The following is a 22,657-nucleotide window of genomic DNA, read 5'->3' as shown; positions in this document are numbered from 1 at the left end:
CAGGGAATTGTGGGAATGTCAATTTACGTTTTTTCACACAATGAGTTGTTCTTTTTCACTTTCAAAAACTGTAAATTTAACTGTATTTTACAGTAAAATTACATTAAATGTACCGTTAGATCTATCACAGTTATTTACCGTATATAGTAAGGAAACTTTCTGTTAACCAATTAACAGTTTTGCACTGTAGCATTTTTACAGACTTTTACCGTTAAAATCACGATCATTTTTTACAATGTAGGCTACATGACAGTAGTGAAACTGTCACATTTCACATCTATTGAGTTAGATTAGTGAAGGTCTGGTGGGGGGTTTGGACACACTGATTGGTCGCCCACTGGCCTTTTCTAATCCAATTGAGTTCTTATGGCTGGACTCTAAGAATAGGACTAATTAAGCTAAAACACGGCAGCGACAACATTTCAATGGAGGGAATGCTCCTTGATAATAACAGTGATATCGATAATTATAAAAGGAGGGTTTTTGTCGGTATGTAATTGAGAGGGACAGAGCAAGATGCTTGAAAGGATTTTTACTGAGCAGAAGATATCCGGAGGACAACCCTGCGTTTATCGAATGTAGAAAGGTAAACATGCTTTACAACTTGCCCTTGAACGTTTAACGTTACATAGATAAAAACAATGTCTTAGCACACAGAAATCTGGGAAGCACAGTATTAGTGGCGAACATAAAACTGGAATGAGATGGCATCTTTTCTCTAATAGTCTATTTAACCGCATAGCATCTTAATAATTATTTATTTTCCCTTAGCAATGCAGTTTTAAACCCTCTGGCACATTTATACCATTTATGGCAGATACATATAATAATGAAGTTAAGAGTGTTTTGCCTATTCATACATGTCAGTTATAATATCCTTTACTTGAGAAACAGTAGACTATTAGGCCTCAACACATTTAGGTGATGCTTTTTTGCCAGCGTTAATATTTCAGTTGAACTTGGTGCAAGTTTTTAATCACAGTATAATTCTGTCAAGAAGAGAAAATCATGACACACATTCATTTCAAATACGGTTAAGTATTTGAATCTCTTGAAATTAGTGTATTGTAGTAAAGGAAAGAATGTTTCGGTCATACTTTAGATTTGTGTCCAATTCTCACTATTAACTATTTTAACTACGACTTTTGCCTTAATAAACTCCTAATTATTAATTAATAGTTAGTAAGGTGGTTGTTAAGTTTAGGTATTGGGTGATTAAGGGATGTAGAATATGATCATGAAGAATAAGGCATTAATATGTGCTTTATAAGTACTAATAAACAGCCAATTTCCTAGTAATATGAATGCTAATAAGCAACCAGATAATAGTGAGAATTGGACCTTAAACTAAAGTGTTACCACTGTTTCTACTCCATGATTCAATGCAAGTGACAGTCCTGAGGGGAAAAATGCTAATCCACTACGGAGAGCAACGGGCATTTTACTGCATAAATGCAATTACAAATATGTGACCCTGGATCACTAAATCAGTCACAAGTCACATAGGTATATTTGTGGCACTAGCCAACAATACATTGTATGGGTCAAAATGATCATTTTTTCTGTTAAGCCAAAAATCATTAAGGTATTAAGTAGAGATCATGTTCCATGAAGATATTTTGTAGATTTCCTACCATAAATATAGAAAACATTTATTTTTGTGAGTGAATTTTTTTTGCACCCTCAGATTCCAGATTTTCAAATAGTTGTATCTCGGCCAAATATTGTCCTATCCTAACAAACCATACATCATGGAAAGCTTATTACACGGAAAAGAGTATTTATTCTGCTTTCAGATGTTGAATAAATCTCAATTTCAAATAATTTAACCATATGACTGGTTTTGTGGACCAGGGTCACATATTCAAATCACTATAAATCAATCTTATACAATTGAACAAGATGCTTTAAAGTAATATTGAAAATATTTTGACTCAACCTTTGCAAGCCAATTTGCGTGTTAATTAGTACTCCAGCTCAACTGATTAGGCTAACCTTTCTTTGAGCCTGCATGCAACTGGAAAAAACCTCATTCATTCTTTTGGAGGAAATTGTCATATGTTGTACAGCATGGATGTCAACGACAACTGTCTTTTAATTATCATTTTAATGGTGCTTTAACTTTAGTTAGAAGACACATTAGAGCAAATCCACCAGGCTCTGTCAAAGCCAATTACTAGAGGAGAAGTCTTGCATGCAAGTGTGCAAAAGCGAGACTGACATGATGAAGAGAAATGTGCAGTGTTTAGTGCTTTCTTACGTTATATGCAAGCAAGGTAATTCCCCTATTTAACTCTTGTGGTAAAGAGGTTTGCTGGAGACTGTGCTTTCGCTAATCATAGCTTGCCAATTTACGCAAATGCAATGAAGGTTACATGTAGTGTAATGATGGACCGTTTAGGTTGCAGTCATCTGCAATCAAAGGGACATTTCATTCAAAGTTAAATGTCATAATATGCTCGCACTCTTGTCATTCCTGATGTGTAACACAAAAGAAGATGCTTAAACATGTGTCCATGCTTTTTCTCTAAAAAATGAAAGTCAACGGGGTCCAGTGTTGTTTTGGACCCCATTGACTTTCATATGGACACTCAAAATGGTAATCAAAAATGTTGCTAGCTTATGGAAGTGAGTACTTGAGGAAAAGTGTGAATTAATGTGGATTTTACATGGATTTCTGCATACAGTGATAATTAAATTGGATCTGACCTTCAAATAAGCAACAGCCAAAATAGTCTGCAAGTAAAACACAATGATATGTGAACAAACTCTGTAATGTTCTCAGTGAAGGGTGGAAACAGTATGTCAATCCCTAGGCTAACGATGTCTACAAAAGTTAATTGGCATTACTTACGAGTCAAAGAACCTGGAGTCTAAAGAAAGATTGAAGGTATTTCCTGCCAAACAAGGGGAAAACAGTTATGAAGTCCAAAGGTTCCCTTTGGAAAATTGCTTAATTGAGTTGAATATGTATTTTGTAGCGTAGTTCAAATCTTAAAAGTATATTTAAAAAAAGAAAACTGACTATTTCATAAGTACACCTTTAAAAGTGAACTCTGTAATAATGTCAAAGTACATTTTGACTCATTACACTGTAAAGAATTATATGATCAATAAGTTATGACATTGCTTTAACTCGTCAAAAAATGTGTTATAGTACAAGAGTCAGAAAGTTTGATGTAATTTAAGTTGAAATTACTTAAATTTCAGAAAGTAGTCAGTTTGATGTAATTTAAGTTGAAATGACTTAAACATCCAAGTTGATTTTACTTAAAAATTGAAGGCAGCCAGTTTTTTTTTACAGTGTAAGTTTGATAATCTTTTGTCATGCTTTACTAGAGAAGTATACTTATTTTCATGTGTTGACTAACAGACTAAAGCGCATACTTAATTATAAAACTTGATTTAAAAATTACTTGATTATGATTTAACTGTAGTGTGTTATTTGATATTGCATTTAAAGTTAATATATTTTGAATGTACTCAATTTCAACTTAACATAAATATATGACATACAAGTTACAACAGAAATGGCATAAAGTTCGCTATCAGGCAGCCATATCACCCTGTAGCCCAAGACTGGGTTATTTTGAACAGACAGTAGTGCAAGTTCCCCTGAGGTAGTTGCTACAGTACAGCCTCCTTTAGTGTATTAAGCACTTAGCAGTAAACAGAATGTACATAGGTCACAATGCCAAATGATTTTGTCACATTATAACAGCGGAAACATCTTAAAATACTCCATAATTTGTGGTCATACAGTGGCGTAACATTGCTTTAAAAAGTGGGTGGGACAAGTGTGTGTGTGTGTGTGTGTGTGTGTGTGTGTGTTTGGGTGGGGTACATTTAAATAGTACATTGGGTTTAATTTGTCGTTTAATGAGATGTAATATATGTACATTTGGTCCAGTGGCAGAACTTTTGCCAAGCGTTTCAGAGGTTCTGGATTCTAATCCGCACTCGTATTTTTTTTTTCCTCATTAAAACCGATTATGTTTATCAGTGGTTGTATATAAGCAGGGACACATTTGAGTGCATTTTATTTTGTGATTTCATCGGAACGAATAGAGAGTCTCCGAAACGGATTAAAGCGCGCGTCCGTGTGAAGACTGCGGTGTGCGCGAGCAACCCAGTCTCATGTAAAAATGTACCCTGACTACATTGGTCCAAAGTGCAAAACGTAGTCAGGGTACATTTTTACATGAGACTGGGTTGGCGCGAGTCACAAGAAAACACTGTATCTGCACCACTGATCGCAGAGTCAACGAGCACTTTGATCGCTTGATTTCAAAAACAAATTTCAGCGTGCTAGATCACCTCTTATTCAACAAACGAACGAAATGCATGCTCTGCAAGTTAACTGGAGATATTTTATTTATTTGTATTGGTACATCCGTGCCGCGAGATGTTTCAAAAGTGGTGGGGACAACATCGACCCTAGCAAAAAGTGGTAGGGACATGTCCCACCCGTATATTACTCCCCATACAGATAAGAGTAAGACATCAATCGAAACTGTATTTTAATTTGTGTACACTCACAATAAAAACAAAACTTTGGCCAGCAGTCATATCACCCAAGACTGGTTGCCCACTGAAGCTAAGAAGGTTTGAGTCTGGTCAGTACCTGGATGGGAGACCTCCTGGGAAAACCATGTTTCTGCTGGAAGAGGTGTTAGTGAGGCCAGCAGGGGGCGCTCATCCTGTGCTCTGTGTGGCTCCTAACGCCTCAGTAAAGTGATGGGGACAATACTGTCAAAGAGCATCGCCGTCCTTCAGATGAGACGTTATACCGAGGTCCTGACTCTCTGTGGTCATTAAAAATCCCAGGATGTCCTTCGGAGAAAGAGTGGGGGTGTAACCCCCAAATTTGGGGGTCCTGGCCAAATTTGCCCATTGTTCATCATTGACTCCTAATCATCCCCATATACTGATTGGCTTCATCACTGTCTCCTCTCCACCAGTGTGTGTGTGTGTGTGTGTGTGTGTGGTGGGCGTTCTGGCACTATGCAATATGGCTGCCGTCGCATCATCCAGGTGGAGCTGCACATTGGTGGTGGTTGAGGAGATTCCCCATGTAAAAGCGCTTTGAGTACCTAAAAGTGCTATATAAATGTAACAAATTATTATAAAGTAGATTTTAGTTTGCCATAAATGCTTGTCAGTACATTCAGCAGTATTCTTTAACCACAGACAAATGAAGTAAATATGAAATAACATATAAAGATCAAGAAAGCACTCTTAAAGGGATAGTTCACCCAAAAATGAAAATTCTGTCAGTAATTACTCACGCTCATGTTGTTCAACCCTGTAAGACCTTCGTTCATCTTCGGAACACGAATTAAGATATTTTTGATTAAATCTGAGAGCTGGATCACTCCTCCATAGACTTCTAAGGGATTGACACTTGTTCCCCAAAAAGTTATTAAAGACATCGTTAAAATAGTCCAAGTGACTACAGTGGCTCAATCTTAAGTTTATCTAGCGACGAGAATACTTTTTGTGCGCAAAAAAAACAAAATATAACGACTTTATTTCAACTATTCATTTCCTTCTCTGTGGGCCTCGAGTGAGTTCACTAGTGTAACAGCGCAGCGCTTCTGTGTTGTACGTCACACGTAGGCTCACTATTGGCCGACGCTGGTCATATGTGTGATGCGTGTGACGTACAACACAGAAGCACTTCGCTATAATGTATTACGGGGTTGGAACAACATGAGGGTGAGTAATTACTGACAGAATTAAAATTTTTGGATGAACTATCCCTTTAAGTTCAACTAATTGCATTTAATATGAATTTAAGCTATAACACATTTTCATTCAATTGTAAATAACATGCAATTAAGTGTCTGAAAACATTAGGTTCAGTTCTTACTTTTAAAGTGTATTAATTCCATACTCTTTTTAAAAGTATGCTAAAGTGTAGGAAGGGAGGGAAAACCAGTTATGAAATCCACCTCAACCTTTTCGTGCATGTGTGTGCTATTGTAATGTGCTTGTGTGTGTGTTTTGCGTCTGGCAGAATGAGCATGTTTGTGACCCTGGCGGAGGTGCTGGAGTCACGAGGAGCACCTCTGGAGGAGGACGAGGTCTGGGCTCTCCTCTTAGGGGCTGCAGAAGTCTTGATAGACATCTCCAGTAACGGTAGAACGCTCTTTCAACTTTTTTTCATGCTTTTATCCATCATTGCCAACATAATCTGTCACCATTGTGCCTCCTTCCCTTCATCCAGATCCTGGTAACATGTGCTGTGTCATCAGCCCTGGCTCCATGCTCCTCTCTGCGGTCGGCAGGATTGCCTTCAAGACCTGTGGCCGATCTGAGGCCGTGGGATCCTTCACTTCCCCAGAACTGTCACAGAGCAACACTTCCCCCAGGAGACAGGCCACGGAGAAGGTGAGTTGGCCTACAATTATGGTAGATAGCCTGACTTTCTTGCTGAATGTTAAGAGAAGGAGTGGTCAGTGTCTTAAAGGGATAGTTCACCCAAAAATGAAAATTCTGTCAGTAATTACTCTCCCTCATGTTGTTCAACCCCGTAAGATCTTCGTTCATCTTCAGAACACAAATTTAGATATTTTTGATGAAATCTGAGAGCTGGATCACTCCTTCATAGGCTTCTAAGGGATTGACACTTGCCGGCCCCGAAAAGTTATTAAAGACATCGTTAAAATAGTCTTAAATCTTAAGTTTATCAAGCGACGAGAATACTTTTTGTGCGCAAAAACAAACAAAAATATCGACTTTATTTCAACTATTCATTTCCTTCTCTTTGGGCCTCGAGTGAGTTAACGTACTGTGATTGCGTAGAGCTACGTCACACGTAGGCTCACTATTGGCCGACGCTGGTCATGTGTGTGATGCGTGTGACGTACAACAACAGAAGCGCTGCGCTGTTACACTAGTGAACTGACTCACACTTTCTGTTCCTCCATTGACAGCTACTCAACTACCACTTTCAAGCCCCAGAAAGCAAATAAAGACACCATTAAAGTAATCCATGTGACTCCAGTGGTTTAACCTCAATTTTAAAAAATGACGTGAGTGCTTTGTGTGCGCAAAAAAACATAATTACCACTTTATTTACAAAATATAAATCTCCAACGCGCGTTCTTGTATGCGTTGTTGTGCTCTTGTGAATGTGCATGTGAGATTAATATTTTGTGGGGTTTTTTGCGCACTCGAAACCCAAAGTTTTTGGGTGAACTAACCCTTCAACAGATTAGTTTACTTCAGAATAAAAATGTCCTGATAATTTACTCACCCCACATCATCCAATATGTTTATGTCTTTCTTTCTTCAGTCGAAAAGAAATTAAGGTTTTTTAAGAAACATTCCAGGATTTTTCTTCGCATAGTGGACTTCAACTGGGACCGACGGATTGAAGGGCCAATCAGGGCCGGCCCGAGGCATAAGCAAACTAAGCGACTGCTTGGGGCCCCTTGGCCACCAGGGGGCCCCCCAATCGAGTTGAAAAATCGTAAAAAATTTTTTTAGATGGCTTAAACAAGTGACATAAATGAATGAATTAATATGAATGAATGAATGAATAATTAAAGACAAGTAAACTCTGATTTCATGATCAATATACCTGCCTACAACTGCTGTGTCAGGATACAGGCAAGGAGACAGAGGTAAGTGAATGCAAACACAGCTTTATTGAACGTGACACAAGTGCATAGGTGAGTATTCTCAGAGTTCAGGTGCAAATGCGGTGAGGGTCTCTACGTGCGGGGCAGATAACAGGTGAGCAGGTCCTCTTCAGGTCAATTGGATGTCAAGTGGTCACAGATCATTCATACTTGTCTTTTCTCTTTCAGGTGTCGTCGTGGATGAGACAACTCGGCGTGAACACAGGGACTCAGGAAAATACAGGATTCTAGGGAACAGGGATCCAGACAGGAAATGCAGGAAACCAGGACTCGGGTAGGATGTCTGAAGACAGTGGAACAGGAATGCAGAGGTCAGTAATACACAGGTGAGTATACGTTACTTGGTCGGCGATGACGAGGAGATAGACTTTGGTAGACAGCGGGAAATGGTCTGTTCCTGTTGGAGGCTTGACGGTGAATGAAGCTGTGGTGAGTGTTTTTATTCAGAGGCTTATTGATTGTGAACAGGTGCAGGTGATTAGAATTCTGGTGAGAGTGATCGTTGTGTTGTGAAGGATGTGGTGTCTGATTGGTTCCTGACATTACCCCCCCCTCCAGAGTCCGCGCCAGCGGACCTTGGACCCCGACGTCGTGGTGGTCTACCTCTGGGCCGTGGTGCAGGTTTGTCAGGATATTGAGCGTGAAATTCTCGGAGCAGATTGGGATCAAGGACGTCGTTCCGGGGTACCCAACATCTTTCTTCAGGTCCATACCCCTCCCTATCAGATATTCAATCCGAACACCTCGACGTCGGGAGTCCAATATTTCCTTTATCAAATAGATGGGTTCTGGTTCAATAGGCGGTATCGGGGGGTTATCCTCAGGGATTGGTTCCGTGGCTGAGTTGGGTACAGGTGGGTGGTGAGGTTTCAGGAGGGAGACGTGAAACGTGGGATGGATACGATGTTCTGGAGGTAGGCGGAGTTGGTAGGTGACTGGGTTTACTTGTCTTACGATGGGGAAAGGTCCGATGTATCTAGGGTTGAGTTTGCGGCAAGGTTGACGTAGACGGATGTCTTTAGTGGAGAGCCAGACTAACTGTCCGGGTTGATATTCAGGAGTCTGACGGCGGTGAGCATCTGCAAAATGCCGTTGGCGATTCACTGCTTGTTGAAGGTGATGATGGGCTTGATTCCACACTTCTTCGCTTTCTTGAAACCACTTGTTTACTGCTGGTACTTCTGAGGGTTCGCCGGACCATGGAAACAATGGAGGTTGGTAACCCAACACACACTGGAAAGGAGTTAGTTGCGTGGATGACTGTCTGAGGGAATTTTGTGCGTACTCTGCCCAGATGAGATAACGACTCCAGATGTTTTGGTTGGAGTGGCAGAAGGTACGCAGGAAACGTCCTACATCCTGGATTTTCCGTTCGGTTTGGCCATTTGTTTGTGGATGGTACCCTGATGACAGGCTTACGGTCACGTTCATGAGAGTGAAAAAGGCTCGCCAAACTCGGGAGATAAATTGGGGTCCCCTGTCAGACACGATGTCCTCTGGGATGCCGTAGTTACGAAACACATGCTCCATCAGAAGTTCAGCAGTGACAAAGGCCGTAGGGAGTCCCTTCAGAGGGATTAGTCTGCATGCTTTGGAGAACCGATCGATGGCGACAAGGATACAGGTGTTTCCTTCGGAGGCTGGTAGATCCGTAACGAAATCTACCCCAATGTGGGACCAGGGCCTATGTGGGACTGGGAGCGGTACTAATTTACCCACAGGGAGATTCCTGGGGACTTTGGACATGGCACATGGGATACAACCCTGTATAAACGTGGTGATGTCTTGTTGCATATTGGGCCACCAGTACTTGAGTTGGAGAGTTGTGGACGTTTTGCTTATGCCAGGATGACCCGTGCCTACGGAGGAGTGAGCTGAAGCAATGAGAGAGTTTCGGAAGTCCTCTGGGACGTAAATCTTCTCGGGGGGACATCCTGGAACTCGAGGTTGTTGTCGGGACAGTTGACAAACAACTTCTCGGGCAGGATGGTCTCAGGTTCCTCCCTCGGGATCTCTGGGGCATGGATGCGTGAGAGGGCATCCGCTCTTGTATTTTTGGAGCCTGGGCGATATGAAATCTTGAAATGGAACCGGGTGAAAGACAATGCCCATCTGGCCTGACGTGGATTCAGTCTTTTCGCATCTCTCAAGTACTGAAGATTCTTATGATCCGTTAGTACTAGGAATGGATGTTTCGCCCCCTCTAACCAATGCCTCCATTCCTCCAAGGCAAGCTTCACAGCCAAAAGCTCCCGGTTTCCAATGTCGTAGTTGATCTCTGCCGTAGATAATTTCTTGGAAAAGAACGCGCAAGGTATGGTCTTGGAGGGTGATCCCGAGTACTGGGACAGAATTCCTCCCACCCCGGTAGTGGAGGCATCTACCTCCACCACAAATACCTTCTCTGGATCTGGATGGTGGAGCAAGGGTGCAGTGGTGAAAGCGGCCTTGAGGGAGTTAAACCCACGCTCTGCTTCTGGGGTCCAAAGTAACACCTTCGGTTTTCCCTTTAACAGGGAGGTCCGAGGAGCTGTCAAGAAACTGTATCGGTGTATGAACCGTCGGTAAAAATTTGCAAAGCCGAGGAACCTCTGGAGCTCTTTCACCGACTGTGGAGTGGGCCAGGACATGATGGCTTCGGTCTTTCGCTTATCCATTTCTACACCTCTTTCACTGAGTTGGTACCCCAGGAATTCGACATTAGTCTGGTGAAACGTACACTTCTCTGCCTTTAGAAACAAGGTAAACTCTCTAAGTCTTTGGAGTACCAGGGCCACATGATGTTGGTGTTCAACAGGGTTCTTGGAATAAATCAGAATATCATCAATATACACCAACACAAATTGCCCCAGGTAGTCTCGGAGTACCTCGTCCATGAAACTCTGGAACACGGAGGGAGCGTTTACCAACCCATACGGCATGACCAGGTATTCATAGTGCCCTGCAGGCGTGATGAAAGCAGTTTTCCACTCATCCCCTTCTCTGATTCTGACCAGATTGTATGCACTCCTCAGATCCAATTTGGTGAAGATCTTGGCTTCTCTGAGCTGTTCGAGGGCTGCTGGGATGAGAGGTAGTGGGTAACTGAATTTGACAGTGATTTGGTTCAGGGCTCTGTAATCGATACAAGGTCTTAACCCTCCATCCTTTTTGGCAACAAAAAAGAAACTGGCGGCCGCAGGGGATGTAGAGGGACGAATGTAACCCTGTTGTAACGCTTCCTCGATGTATTTCCGCATAGATTCTTGCTCAGGAATGGAGAGTGAGTAGATTTTTCCCTTAGGAATCGATGCATCGGGGACCAGATCAATGGCGCAATCCCATGGTCTATGGGGTGGCAAGTTGGAGGCAGTAACAGGGTTAAATATGTCAGAGAACGAGGAATAACAAGAGGGAATATTTGTGGACAGATTCTCCGTGGGACTCTCGATGGAGGTGGAACTCACAGTGAGCACTTTCTTAGGTTCCGTAGCTGGGGAAGCAGAGTGTGCGCTTTTCTTATGCGAGCAATGACATCCCCAACTGATTATCTTGCCGGACTGCCAATTAATGGTAGGTTGGTGACGGATTAGCCATGGACGGCCGAGGATGATGTCTGCTTGGCTATTTTGTAGTATGAAAGGTTCGAACATTTCATGGTGAAGCTTTTCAATAGACAACTGGATGGGTGTTATTTGAGATGTCACGTACCCCTTGTTAATGGGCTCGCCGGTCACTGCATGGATGGAATATGGCTTGGGAATGTCGACCTTCCTGAGGTTAAGTTCCTCGCTGAGCCGTCCTGATATGAAGTTCCCCGCTGATCCGGAATCAACGATGGCTGTTGCAGATACGTGGGAATTTAGGATTTTCAAGGTTACAGAGATAGTGAGCGGGGTCGATACATCGTGATGATCCAGAACGGAGCTTACCGTCATCTGAGGTGGCCGAATGGGACATGCAAATCGAAAATGACCTTTACCACCACAGTACAGACATAACTTCATTTCTCTGCGACGAGAGCGTTCAGCTTGGGTGAGTCGATGAGTATCGACTTGCATTTCCTCAGGGGGTTTTCCAGACTCATGGTTTGCGAGGACATGAGGGGATGTGACATGAGAAAATCGAGCATCTCGATAGCAGCTCTGAGATCGTTGATGAACACGTAGAGTTTGCTGTATGAACTTCTCTAGCCCCAGGTTATCATCATAGATCGCCATTTGGAGACGAAGTGCAGGATTTAGTCCGCCGCGATAGACAGCCAAGAGAGCCTTTTCGTTCCAACCGCTCACTGAAGCCAGAGTCCGGAATTCAATGGAGTACTCTGAAACGGGTCTTTTTCCTTGACGGAGTTGCATTAACTTATCACTGATGGTGGAATCACTGACAGGTTGGCCGAAAACTTCCTTGAAATGATTTATGAAATGTTGAGGTGACCTGGTAACCTCAGTCTCCTGTGCCCACAGCGATTCAGCCCATCTCAATGCTGTTCCAGATAACTGCTGGATGATGAAAGAGATTCGTGAACGATCTGTGGGGAATTGATGAGGTTGCTGGTCAAAGATGAGCGAACACTGCAATATGAAGCCATTGCAATCCTCCGCCCGGCCAGAGAAGGGCGCTGGTCGGGAAGCGGGGCTAGCAATGCATACTAGCGTGGAAGTGGGGTTCGCGGAAGTGGCGGTGGGCTGAGGACACGAACTCGCCGCATCGATTGGCGGTTGTGTTGGATCCATAGCGGTAGTTGGTCAAGCCTTCTGTCAGGATACAGGCAAGGAATACACAGGTGAGTATACGTTACTTGGTCGGCGATGACGAGGAGATAGACTTTGGTAGACAGCGGGAAATGGTCTGTTCCTGTTGGAGGCTTGACGGTGAATGAAGCTGTGGTGAGTGTTTTTATTCAGAGGCTTATTGATTGTGAACAGGTGCAGGTGATTAGTATTCTGGTGAGAGTGATCGTTGTGTTGTGAAGGATGTGGTGTCTGATTGGTTCCTGACAGGCTGCTGGGTTTGCCAGCGTTTAAATCATGCGCATAATCTAGACACCTCGCACGTGCATAGACAATTCGTGCGCAACTGTGCATAGTCACGGAAATGTTAAGCCATGTCACAAAAAGGACGTATCCCTCTGGTGCCGAAAATAGGAAGACAAAAATGACAGAGGAGGGGACAAAAAGAGCAAGATAAAAGTATGTTTGCATGATTATTTACGGTGTGTTTTGTGCAGCAATTGACCCATTCCTATCTACGGCAAGCCCCGAGGGGAAAAATACATTGCATACACACATATACAACGAGCGCCAGTACATCATTACCGGTATTATAGTAACAGGCTTTGTTGGATTCTGTCATGTACAATCCAACAAAGTCTGTTACAATAATAATCACACAAAAAAAAGAGATTTTGAGGACAGTTACACTGTATTGAGACAGTTGAGAAATAATAATATTTTTACAGTTTTCAACAATAATTGTCATTGTTGAACCCTTGTTCTTATTATGTTTCTGATTTCTCAGTTTTGTCATTATTTTAGCAAATAATTTATATGATATGTTTTGAGACAGTTTGTTTTAAGAAGTTTCAGAGAGTTAGTAAAAGAGTAAAGTAAAAGTTAAAACTTTTTTATTTAAGTAGGCTATCTATTTTTTATTAAGTATTTATTTTGTATTAATAAGACATAACCTCACTGTATTAATTTATAATGTATCATTATTGCGTGGTATTTGTGTAAATAATCGTCAAGCACAGGTGACTCTGCGTAGTGGGAGGGGGCCCCAAAATCAAGTTCTGCTTAGGGCCCCCAAAAGGCTCGGGCCGGCTCTGGGGCCAATAGACCAATTTTCAGTTGGTAAACATGGTGACGTTTTTTGTGGGCGGAGCTTAGGTGGTGGCAGAACGATCCCTCTGGCCGCTTCCCTAACGTTAGTATGCAAGTTTTGTTAGGTTGTTCTTTAACAATGACTGGAGAAAATCCGATTTTATCTTAATGTGCAAGGTCACTCACTGTCCAGGACCGCGATTGTTATTTGCAAAAGTTAATTTTAACGGACGGAACCAGATTGGCCGACCCATAGCCGTTACGCGCTCACTCAATGATGGACGATCTGACAGGATTAACGTTAACGCTAGGCTACCTCCGGTTGAGTGACCTGACTTCTACACCTATCCGATAGAGAAACTGAGGGCTAATAAATCTTTAGATGCCTAGAACTATGTGATGAATGGTCACGTACAAGACTTGTGTGGTACGATCCGCAGTTCTGCCTAGCCAGCACCAAGAAGACGACAATGTAAAGAGTGACATTACGGTGCAGTTTTAACGATGTGAATATAAAGAAATAAAAATAAAAATTCCAGATACAGCATATTCATTTTTCATTGATTCTTGCACCCAACAACACAACAAGATGACATTTAATAATAATAATAACAATTTAAGCTCCTTATTATGTAGCCGAATCTGTGCTGGTTTGTATTGGCCGAATGCAGTTTTCCCTTTGTTTTGCCTCCAGCTAGCGCCGTGACGTAACTGTGACGTCGGCTCGAAATTGGTCTATTGTGACCTTTCAACGTGATTACGTAATGCGTGGTGCATCGCAGAGCTAGTGCAAGACGAGCATTTGTGGTTAAAAAGTATATAAATGTTGGACAATGACAAATGGGTTGGCTAGATAAGACTCTTGTTCCTCGGCTGGGATCGTGTAGAGCTCTTTGAAGTAAATTATCAGGAAATTTTAGTTCTGAAGTGAAGTAGAAGATGCACTTTTCAAGCATGTTGTATATGGCAAAGAATTTAGCATTTATTTGCTCTGATTATAGATGGTGGTTTACTCACTAGGCATGACTCTCTATTGGGCAGTAGATTATCAACTTCCACAAAATCAGGTGGGTTCCTCTTCTTCACAAAATCATCTGGTGGTCTTTGATCATTTTAGACAGAAAATATTTAGTATTTTAAATGTAATTTTTGGAATGGACCTGGACATGAATAGAAATAGAAAAGGCTAAATGGTCTATAAAAATAGTCACACTTGGGATCTTCAGGGTCAAAAATGACGACAAAAATTTAAATTTATTTTTAATGACTACAAAAATTATTTAAAAATTAAATAAATTGGGAAATACAAAAAGATATGAAAATACATTGCTATTTATTAGGTAAAATCTACTAATCAGCCACGATAAAGCACACTTTTTTATAATGTCTAAATACATATCCAAATGTGAACCTATTAATTATGTCTGAAAATACTCATATAGGCAATTTGGGAATACACAGCCCTATTACGTATGGTTTACTTATTTCTCCCACCAGATGGCACCAATCTGCTTGAAATCCCATCAAAATGCAAAATATTAAAGAATAAACATTATTGAAGCAAACATTAGTACATTATTTATCTTTTTCTTTTCTTTTTTAATTCAGCTTATTGTGTTCGGTCTGTTTTGTTCACCGATGATCACAAGTGTGACCGTGAAATCAACATCAAATTTGACTCTTTTTGATGTCAGAAATCCCTCTTAAAATTAGCATTTATATTTATCAATGATCAAAACAAGCTAACGTCCAGAGTTTATTATTCTTCTACTTCTTTGAACATTTGTAAAACTCTTTGAACACTTATGGCACCTCGTCTCCCGCTAGCCTGTCCAGCTCAGACACGACCTGAACAGCCTTTTACTGAGCATGTGCGAGGATGTGGCTCACAAACGGGTGAACCTCCTGACGTTGCTGGAGACGTGTGAACATCACCATAAGACTGCTGTCCTGCCCCGGCCAGAGAAAGCCATCAGACAGATGGCCGAGGATGTGCTGCAGGTAACTGTGCTGATTTACAGTGATTATAACAATTAAAGGTGCAATGTGTAATATTTCTGAGGATCTATGGACAGAAATGCAATATAACATCCATAACTAGGTTTTCAGTGGTGTATAAAGACCTTGGATAATGAACCGTTATGTTTTTATTACCTTAGAATGAGACATTTATATCTCCATAACCGCGGGCGCCCCTTCTATTGAGGTCGATATATTGTGTGGTCATGTTTCTAGCGTAGCCGACAGCGAACACACAGCGCTACAGAGTGCGTTTCCTCACTACCTTGAAAAAGAAGTTTTCAGTGGTGTATAAAGACCTTACTTAATGAACCGTTATATTTGTATTACCTTAGAATGAGCAGTTTCTGTCTACACACACCGCGGGTTCCCTTACATTAAAATGCGCTGACATGTTTCTACGGTGGCCCTAAACGGACAAACGCGTTTTGTTACTATGTTGCTCTTCATGCAAGGAAGCAAGCTTAGTTCAGCGAATAAAACACTGACACAATGATGAACAAGTAACAATAATATTAGCAATAACATATAGTTTTACTGAATAATTAAGTAAACATAATTTCTTAATTTATCTTTGTAAAGAAACCTCATCGCTGAACTGCTACTCTCTGCTGTCTCAGACGACGACATCTTCTCCTGTCGGCCACCGTAACTTTTGTTGGTTGCAATTCGTAACCTCACCACTAGATGCCGCTCAAAATCACACACTGCACCTTTAATACAATACTTAAACAGTGTGAAGACATTAGATTACCAGCTAGCACTGAAACAATATTTTCAGACACTTAATTGCAAGTTATTTACAATTTAATGGAAATATATTATAGTTAATTATAGTATTATATTAAATGCAATGAGTTGAAAATGGCTCACTTAAGTAGCCTACATCTGTATATGTAATTTCATAATTACTTCTCTTGTCTTTGAAATATGGTTACTATAGTGTACTGCTGAATGTACTGACATTTATGGTAAACTAAAATATACTTTAATGTTATTTCTAGTGAAACTTGTATGTCATGTATTTAAATGTATTGTAATCTCACATTTGTAATGTTAAAGTTGCAATTTAGTACATTTAAAATATATTAACTTTAAGTGTAATATCAAATAACAAATTATAATCAAATACTTTACATGTGCTTTAGTATGTTAGTCAACACATCAAAATGGATCTACTTCTTTAAAGCACAACAAAATATTATTAAAACATAATAATTTAAAATGCACTTTAAAGAAAACAAATAATTTGACATTATTACAAAGTTCACATTTCCAAAGTCCTTTTTGTTCATTAATATTATCTTTTTTAATATACTTTTAAGATTTGACGTACACTACAAGTGTGTGATGATCCCAACCTGTGTTCCCGTCTTCTGTGTACCTGGACTTTTATGTTATATCCTGTCTTGCTCCATGTTTTGTAGTCCTTTGTAGTTTTTCTTGTTGATTAGTTCCTGATTGTTCCTAGATGTGTCTTGTTTGCCAATCTCCCCTTGAGTGTATATATATCAAAGTGTTTCAGTCTTGGTTTGTCGGTTGTTGACTTTGCACGTTGTGTGAAGCTGTTGCGTTCCTTCTCTTCTATTATTGTTCCTGTTCCTGTTCCTGTTCCTGTTCCTGTTCCTGTTCGTCTAGTTGGATTATCTTTGTTTTCATTTTCAATAAATACTGCTGCAACTGGATTTACACCTGCTTACACATTACAGAGTGCATATTCAGTGCATTTAAGAATTTTAAATAAAGCTTATTAAAACATTTTATATACATTTTAATGGAAGAAGGGAATTGACCATTTCCGTTTATGTGATTCGTATTCAAAAATTTATAAATAAACGACAATTTTTTTAACTCATTTAAGATTCTTAATCAATAATATGAATAATATGTAAGGATTTTTCTATTCAATTTGATGGAATTTTACTAGACAATTGAAATTCGTAAATTAAAAAAAAAACAGCTGAAATATTTTTTGAGTGTAGTTCACTAGAAGTATTTGTAATGGAAATATTTTAAAACAATTTATGCAGTTTTCCTTTTGAATACGGATCTGCCATAATAACTTAACAAAAATAGTTCCTGAGCATCGTTTTTTTTGTTGTTGTTTTTTAGGCTGAAAAAAACCCAAATGATTCTGCTCATCTCATAGACCGAAGCCAGATGGTTAGAGAAAGACTTCGGGGTATGTTTCTCAAAAGTCGTTATTTGATCTACTGAGGTTTTTTAAATAACCTCACCAAGTGGCGTTATTCTTAAAATGAAGGCAAACGCTGTCGTATAACGTCTTTATATCCATTAGGTGCTTCCTGTCAGAACTCAGTTTGGCCTCTGAAAGGGAACAGCACACCATCACCAGCAGACTTCAGCAAGTGAGTAACACTCACCTCATACATTTAACATCATGAAAAACAAAAGTAAGGCGGGACTTGATTTTATCCATTGGGAATTGACTGAATCATGGAAAGTGGGAGATCAGAATGATTGTTGGATGGGAGGAGTTTTGTGACATAATTCAAGGAAAGTTGCCTTTTTCAGAGCCATTTTGATAGTTTATTTAATTTAAAATGATTTGCACTGATGAATTACACAGACCAAAAATATGTATCAATTTTCATTTTATGTTGACTTTTATGATTTTTTAATGCATTAATTATCATTAACTAAAAATACATTTGTTACAGTATTTATTAATCTTTGTTAATGTTAGTTAATAAAAATACAACTGTTTGTTTTATGTTAGCTCAGGTCCATTAAATAACATTTATTGATAGCATTTTTTACTAATGTATTACTAAATGTTGAAATTGACATTAAATTAATGCTTTTAGAAGTGTTTTTCATCATTAACTAATGTAATCAACTAATGATAAAGGTAGTCGACCTAAAAATGTAAATTTTGTCATAATTTAATCACCCTCAAGTTGTTCTGACTAAAGAACTTAAACCTGTATGAGTTTTCTTCTTCTACTGAACACAAAAGAAGATATTTTAAGGAATGTTGGTAACCGGACAGTTGACGGTAACCTTTGACTTCCATAGTAGTTTTTTTTCCTAATGGCTACCGCCAACTATTTGATTACCAACATTCTTTAAAATATCTTCTTTTGTGTTCAGCAGAAGAAAGAAACAGGTTTGGAACAATTTGAGAGTGAGTAAATGATGACAGAATTTTCATTTTTGGGTGAACTACTACCCCTTTAACATTAGTTAATTACATTAGTTAATGATGAAAAACACTTCTAAAAGGTGAACTGTCCCTTTAACAGATTGTAAAATGTTACCAAAGCTTTTAATTAAGATCTAAATTCTCTTTGTCTTCTAGAAGTCATAGTTCACACCAAAGGAGCAGAAACAACACATGGCTGCCCCAAAGTCCTATTCTTGATAGACGGCGTCAGTTCAACTCAAGGCCAAATCAGTTGTTTGGCTCTTCATTTAGCCTTAATGAACGAAAAATAAAGGTAAGGAAATAAGGGCCAGATTTACTAAACAGGGCAAATTACTGTGAGAGCGTAATCCCATAGAAGCGCACATGGGAGTGGAAAGTTCTGTGAGTGATTTAATGACAATGCATACATTAAATACACAGACGCAGCCCGATTATTTCCATAATGACTAACGCAATCAAGCAGTGCAAATTCGCGTAGGGTTGCAAACAAGCAGATCCGCTGATAATGAGGTGCATGTGATCTAAAAAAAAAAGTGGCTTCCCAGACAGCAACATAGTGTCGGCCCAGATCCGGGCCACATCTGGTATATGTGGATTCCACACGTACCAGATTCGGGCCTCATCTGGGCCGGCCGACGCTATGTTGCTGTCTGGGTTGAAGTCCCCAAGAAATTAAAATTAAAGTTGGTCCCACTTTATATTAAGTGGCTTTAAGTTCTATGTACTTACATCGAAAAATAAGTACTATGTACTTATTGTGTTCAGGTTGCATTGTAAAACACTTGTGCTGCTATTGAGATGTGATACGGGTAAGGTTTGGGTCAGGTGTGTGTGGTATGGGTCGGTTTAAGGTTGGGTTAAGATGTAAGGGAAGGGTCAACTGTGTAATTCAAATGTAATTACATACATTAATTACAGCTGTAATTACATGCAGGTATTTTCTAAATATAAGTAAAAGGTAAAGACATGTATGTACACAATAAAATCCATTGCATCAAATTATTAATTTCAATGTAAGTACTTAGTACTTAAAGCCACTTAATATAAAGTGGGACCTTTAAGTTTTTTGGTGTTAGTATGAATATGTTAGCCTTTAGGTTATCTATAAGTGCAAAATTCACATTTAGAAGATATAATCATTCAAAACTTACTGTCTGCCAATATGGATCAGCAATGAATTCTACCAATTCAAATAAATCACCAACATAAATTACCCACTTTTCAAACTACACATCCGAAGCATGATTATGATCACTGTTTTGCTTTAGTAACAGTTTCATATTAAATCTAAAAGGGTAATCTATTAGACTGTGGCTGTCAAATGCGGCTTTACCAAGCTCAACAGCTCTGGCCGAGCTTGCTTAAATGTAAATGTAAATGCTTTTTTAAAAATATGCTCCATATGTCCTATGTCTTCTTGTTTCCTGGGAAATTACTTCAGCTCATTGAACACATTGCGCATTTTAAGGCACTTCAGTGGGACTTTAAAACATACTGTTTTTGGGTGTTAAATAATGGCTCAAACACCAGTAAATTAACAACTGCAAACCTTTGTAAATCACGTAGCATGATTAATCTAAACACCTTCATCCCAGATATATTGCATCTGAAAGGGAAACGCCTACATATGCATATGCAATATCCTCAGCCGTAAAAAATAACCCCGTTCACGCCTTTTCTGCACTCATTTTTCACTGCATATCTTCAGTAAATCCCGACTGTAGTTTTTTAACGCCAAAAGAGGGTTTGCTGGAGCAAGCTGTTAGTAAATCTGCCCTGAATGTCCTTTTATTATTACATATCTCTTGGCTTATAAATTGTACTGTTCAGGATTTTTGACTGTTTCTTGTGTGTGGTCGTCCTCAGGATACGGGTCCAGAGTTCATCAGAGTGCTGGAGGAGCCTCTCGTCGTTTTAGAGCTGCCTAATTCTATTGTGGTCAGTTTAATATCCTAAAACGAGAGTTTTGGCTCTACACCAAGCAATCTGTTACAACAATGCTGCCCTGGGTAAGAAGGATCAGTTATGCGTGCTGATCTCTCTCTCTCTCCCTCTCTCTCTCTCTCTCTCTCTTTCTCTCTCTCTCTCTCTGTCTCTCTCTCTCTCTCTCTCTCTCTCTCTCTCTCTCTCTCTCTCTCTCTCTCTCTCTCTCTCTCTCTCTCTCTGAACAGTCAAACAAAGGGCGTTCAAGTTTAAACCACAGGGACTTGAGAGTTATGATGCCAAATGGACAGAACATTCTGCTCAAGTGTGACGTCAAGTCCAGAGGAGGAGACGTCTTTGATATGATCATCGCTCATGCAAACCTTGTGGAACATTTTTACTTTGGCCTTGCATATATTGATGGTAATTTACCCCATGCATTAATATTAATATTAATTAAATTTTATTAATATATATATATATTCAATTTAGTCTTTTTTTTTTAAATGTCTATATTATTTTTATTCATCTTTATTTCTGTTTTAGTTATGTTAGTACATCAAGTTAAACTAAATGAAAATGAGAATTTGTTTTGATTTTATTTTATTTTATTTCAGTTAATGTTTATTTCAAGTAACGATTATAGTTCCCTTTCGAAAGCTACAATCGATGCTGCGCTGCTCAGCGCATTGGGAACGTCTTTAATCGTGACCAGCTGTGAATATTGTGTGTAACACGTCGATAGAATTGACCCGGAGGTAATATAGCCTCGGTCGATGACGTCATCGGCGCGCACCCGCAACACGAGGCTATAAATAGATGAGCCGCAGGTGCATCGTCAGGTCTTTTGTCTTCAGACCATTCTGTGCATGTGTGAACGCAAACACCCTCTCTATCTCTCATCTGTTCTCAGATCTTTGTTAGGAGTTAGTTTTGTCAGGCAGTGTGCAGAAAATTTCTCATTTCTCAAAATCTTTTTCTCTCACGCTACATTAAAGATTTTTTGAAAGTAAAAAAGAGGAGAAATGAGCCAACAAAATAGTAAGCGTTGAGTTCCTCCATGCTCCCGTCCCATGTCTGAGCTGGATACACACGATTACTGTTTTGTTTGTTTGGGGGAAGAGCACATGGTTCTGGCTATAGAGAAGGGCGGGTGCGAGCATTGTGACCAGCTCACGGTTAAGATGCTTCACTCCCGTCTGAACTATTTCCAGTCCGCACCCGCATTATCATCGTGGGGCTCTCGTATGGATCTGCATGACGAGCAAGAGACGGGTCCGTCCCTTTCGCTTGCTGCGTCACCAGATCCACGCATCCCTTCTCGTGATCTCGAAGCGCGCTCCGGTGCTTCTTCGACTCACGAGGGGGATGATGTATCTCTTGGGTCTTCGGACCGCGAGCAACCAGCCTCTGAGCATTCCTCTCGTGAAAAGAAATCTGTCGAGGAATTGCTCGAGGTGGTTACTCGCGCAGTGGCAGATTACAGCTTGACTGGCCACGCGAACAAGAGACCCCCAAACAGTCTAAGTTAGGGGATAGGTTTCTGTCCGGTGGCAGGGGGGAGGGACCAAAACATCAGTCTCTCCCCTTTTTCGAGGACCTCCATGACGAACTATCTAAGTCATGGAGTAAACCATATACTTCTCGCGTGTTTGTGCCCTCGACGTCGACTTTTTCGACTATCGTGGGTGCGAAGGCGCGGGAGTATACGGAGATGCCTCGGGTTGAAGAGACGCTCGCGAGCTATCTCTCTCCCGAATCGGCATCTTCGATAAAGAAACCTACCCTCCCCACTAAACCCTGTCGTGTTACATCATCTTTAGTGGGAAAAGCTTATCAAGCTGCAGGTCAGGCTGGTGCTGCGCTGCACACTATGGCAGTGTTACAGGCGTACCAGGCTGACCTGCTGAAGGATCTGAGTGCAGGCAGTACGATCGACGAAGAATCTTTTTCTGAGCTTCGTCGTGCAACAGATTTGTCTCTTCGTGCGACCAAGCAGACGGCCCGTGCTATCGGCCGTTCAATGTCTGCTTTGGTTAGCACGGAGAGGCATCTGTGGCTTAATCTGACAGGGATTAAGGAAAAAGATCGTTTAT

General features: G+C 40.3%; 1 protein-coding gene across 2 annotated transcripts in view; it reads left to right on the top strand.

Annotated features, from left to right (window-relative positions):
- The first annotated feature begins 383 nt into the window (after nucleotides 1-383).
- Nucleotides 384-22,657, top strand: part of frmpd2 (FERM and PDZ domain containing 2) — a 59,890-nt gene continuing 37,616 nt past the window's right edge. For both annotated transcript variants that reach the window (XM_077224618.1, XM_077224619.1), the window contains exons 1-10: nucleotides 384-586; nucleotides 6,020-6,141; nucleotides 6,230-6,393; nucleotides 14,452-14,517; nucleotides 15,278-15,451; nucleotides 17,582-17,651; nucleotides 17,769-17,838; nucleotides 18,792-18,930; nucleotides 20,505-20,576; nucleotides 20,810-20,984. In XM_077224618.1, the coding sequence (XP_077080733.1) occupies nucleotides 6,021-6,141; nucleotides 6,230-6,393; nucleotides 14,452-14,517; nucleotides 15,278-15,451; nucleotides 17,582-17,651; nucleotides 17,769-17,838; nucleotides 18,792-18,930; nucleotides 20,505-20,576; nucleotides 20,810-20,984 (1,051 nt within the window). In that variant the 5' untranslated portion in view covers nucleotides 384-586; nucleotide 6,020. The remainder of the gene's footprint in view (nucleotides 587-6,019; nucleotides 6,142-6,229; nucleotides 6,394-14,451; nucleotides 14,518-15,277; nucleotides 15,452-17,581; nucleotides 17,652-17,768; nucleotides 17,839-18,791; nucleotides 18,931-20,504; nucleotides 20,577-20,809; nucleotides 20,985-22,657) is intronic.

This window comes from Siphateles boraxobius, unplaced genomic scaffold (assembly GCF_051911475.1).
Source record: "Siphateles boraxobius isolate OS27281-9 unplaced genomic scaffold, OSU_SipBor_1 90, whole genome shotgun sequence".
NCBI lineage: Eukaryota > Metazoa > Chordata > Actinopteri > Cypriniformes > Leuciscidae > Siphateles > Siphateles boraxobius.
This window is presented reverse-complemented; position numbering and strand designations above follow the sequence as displayed.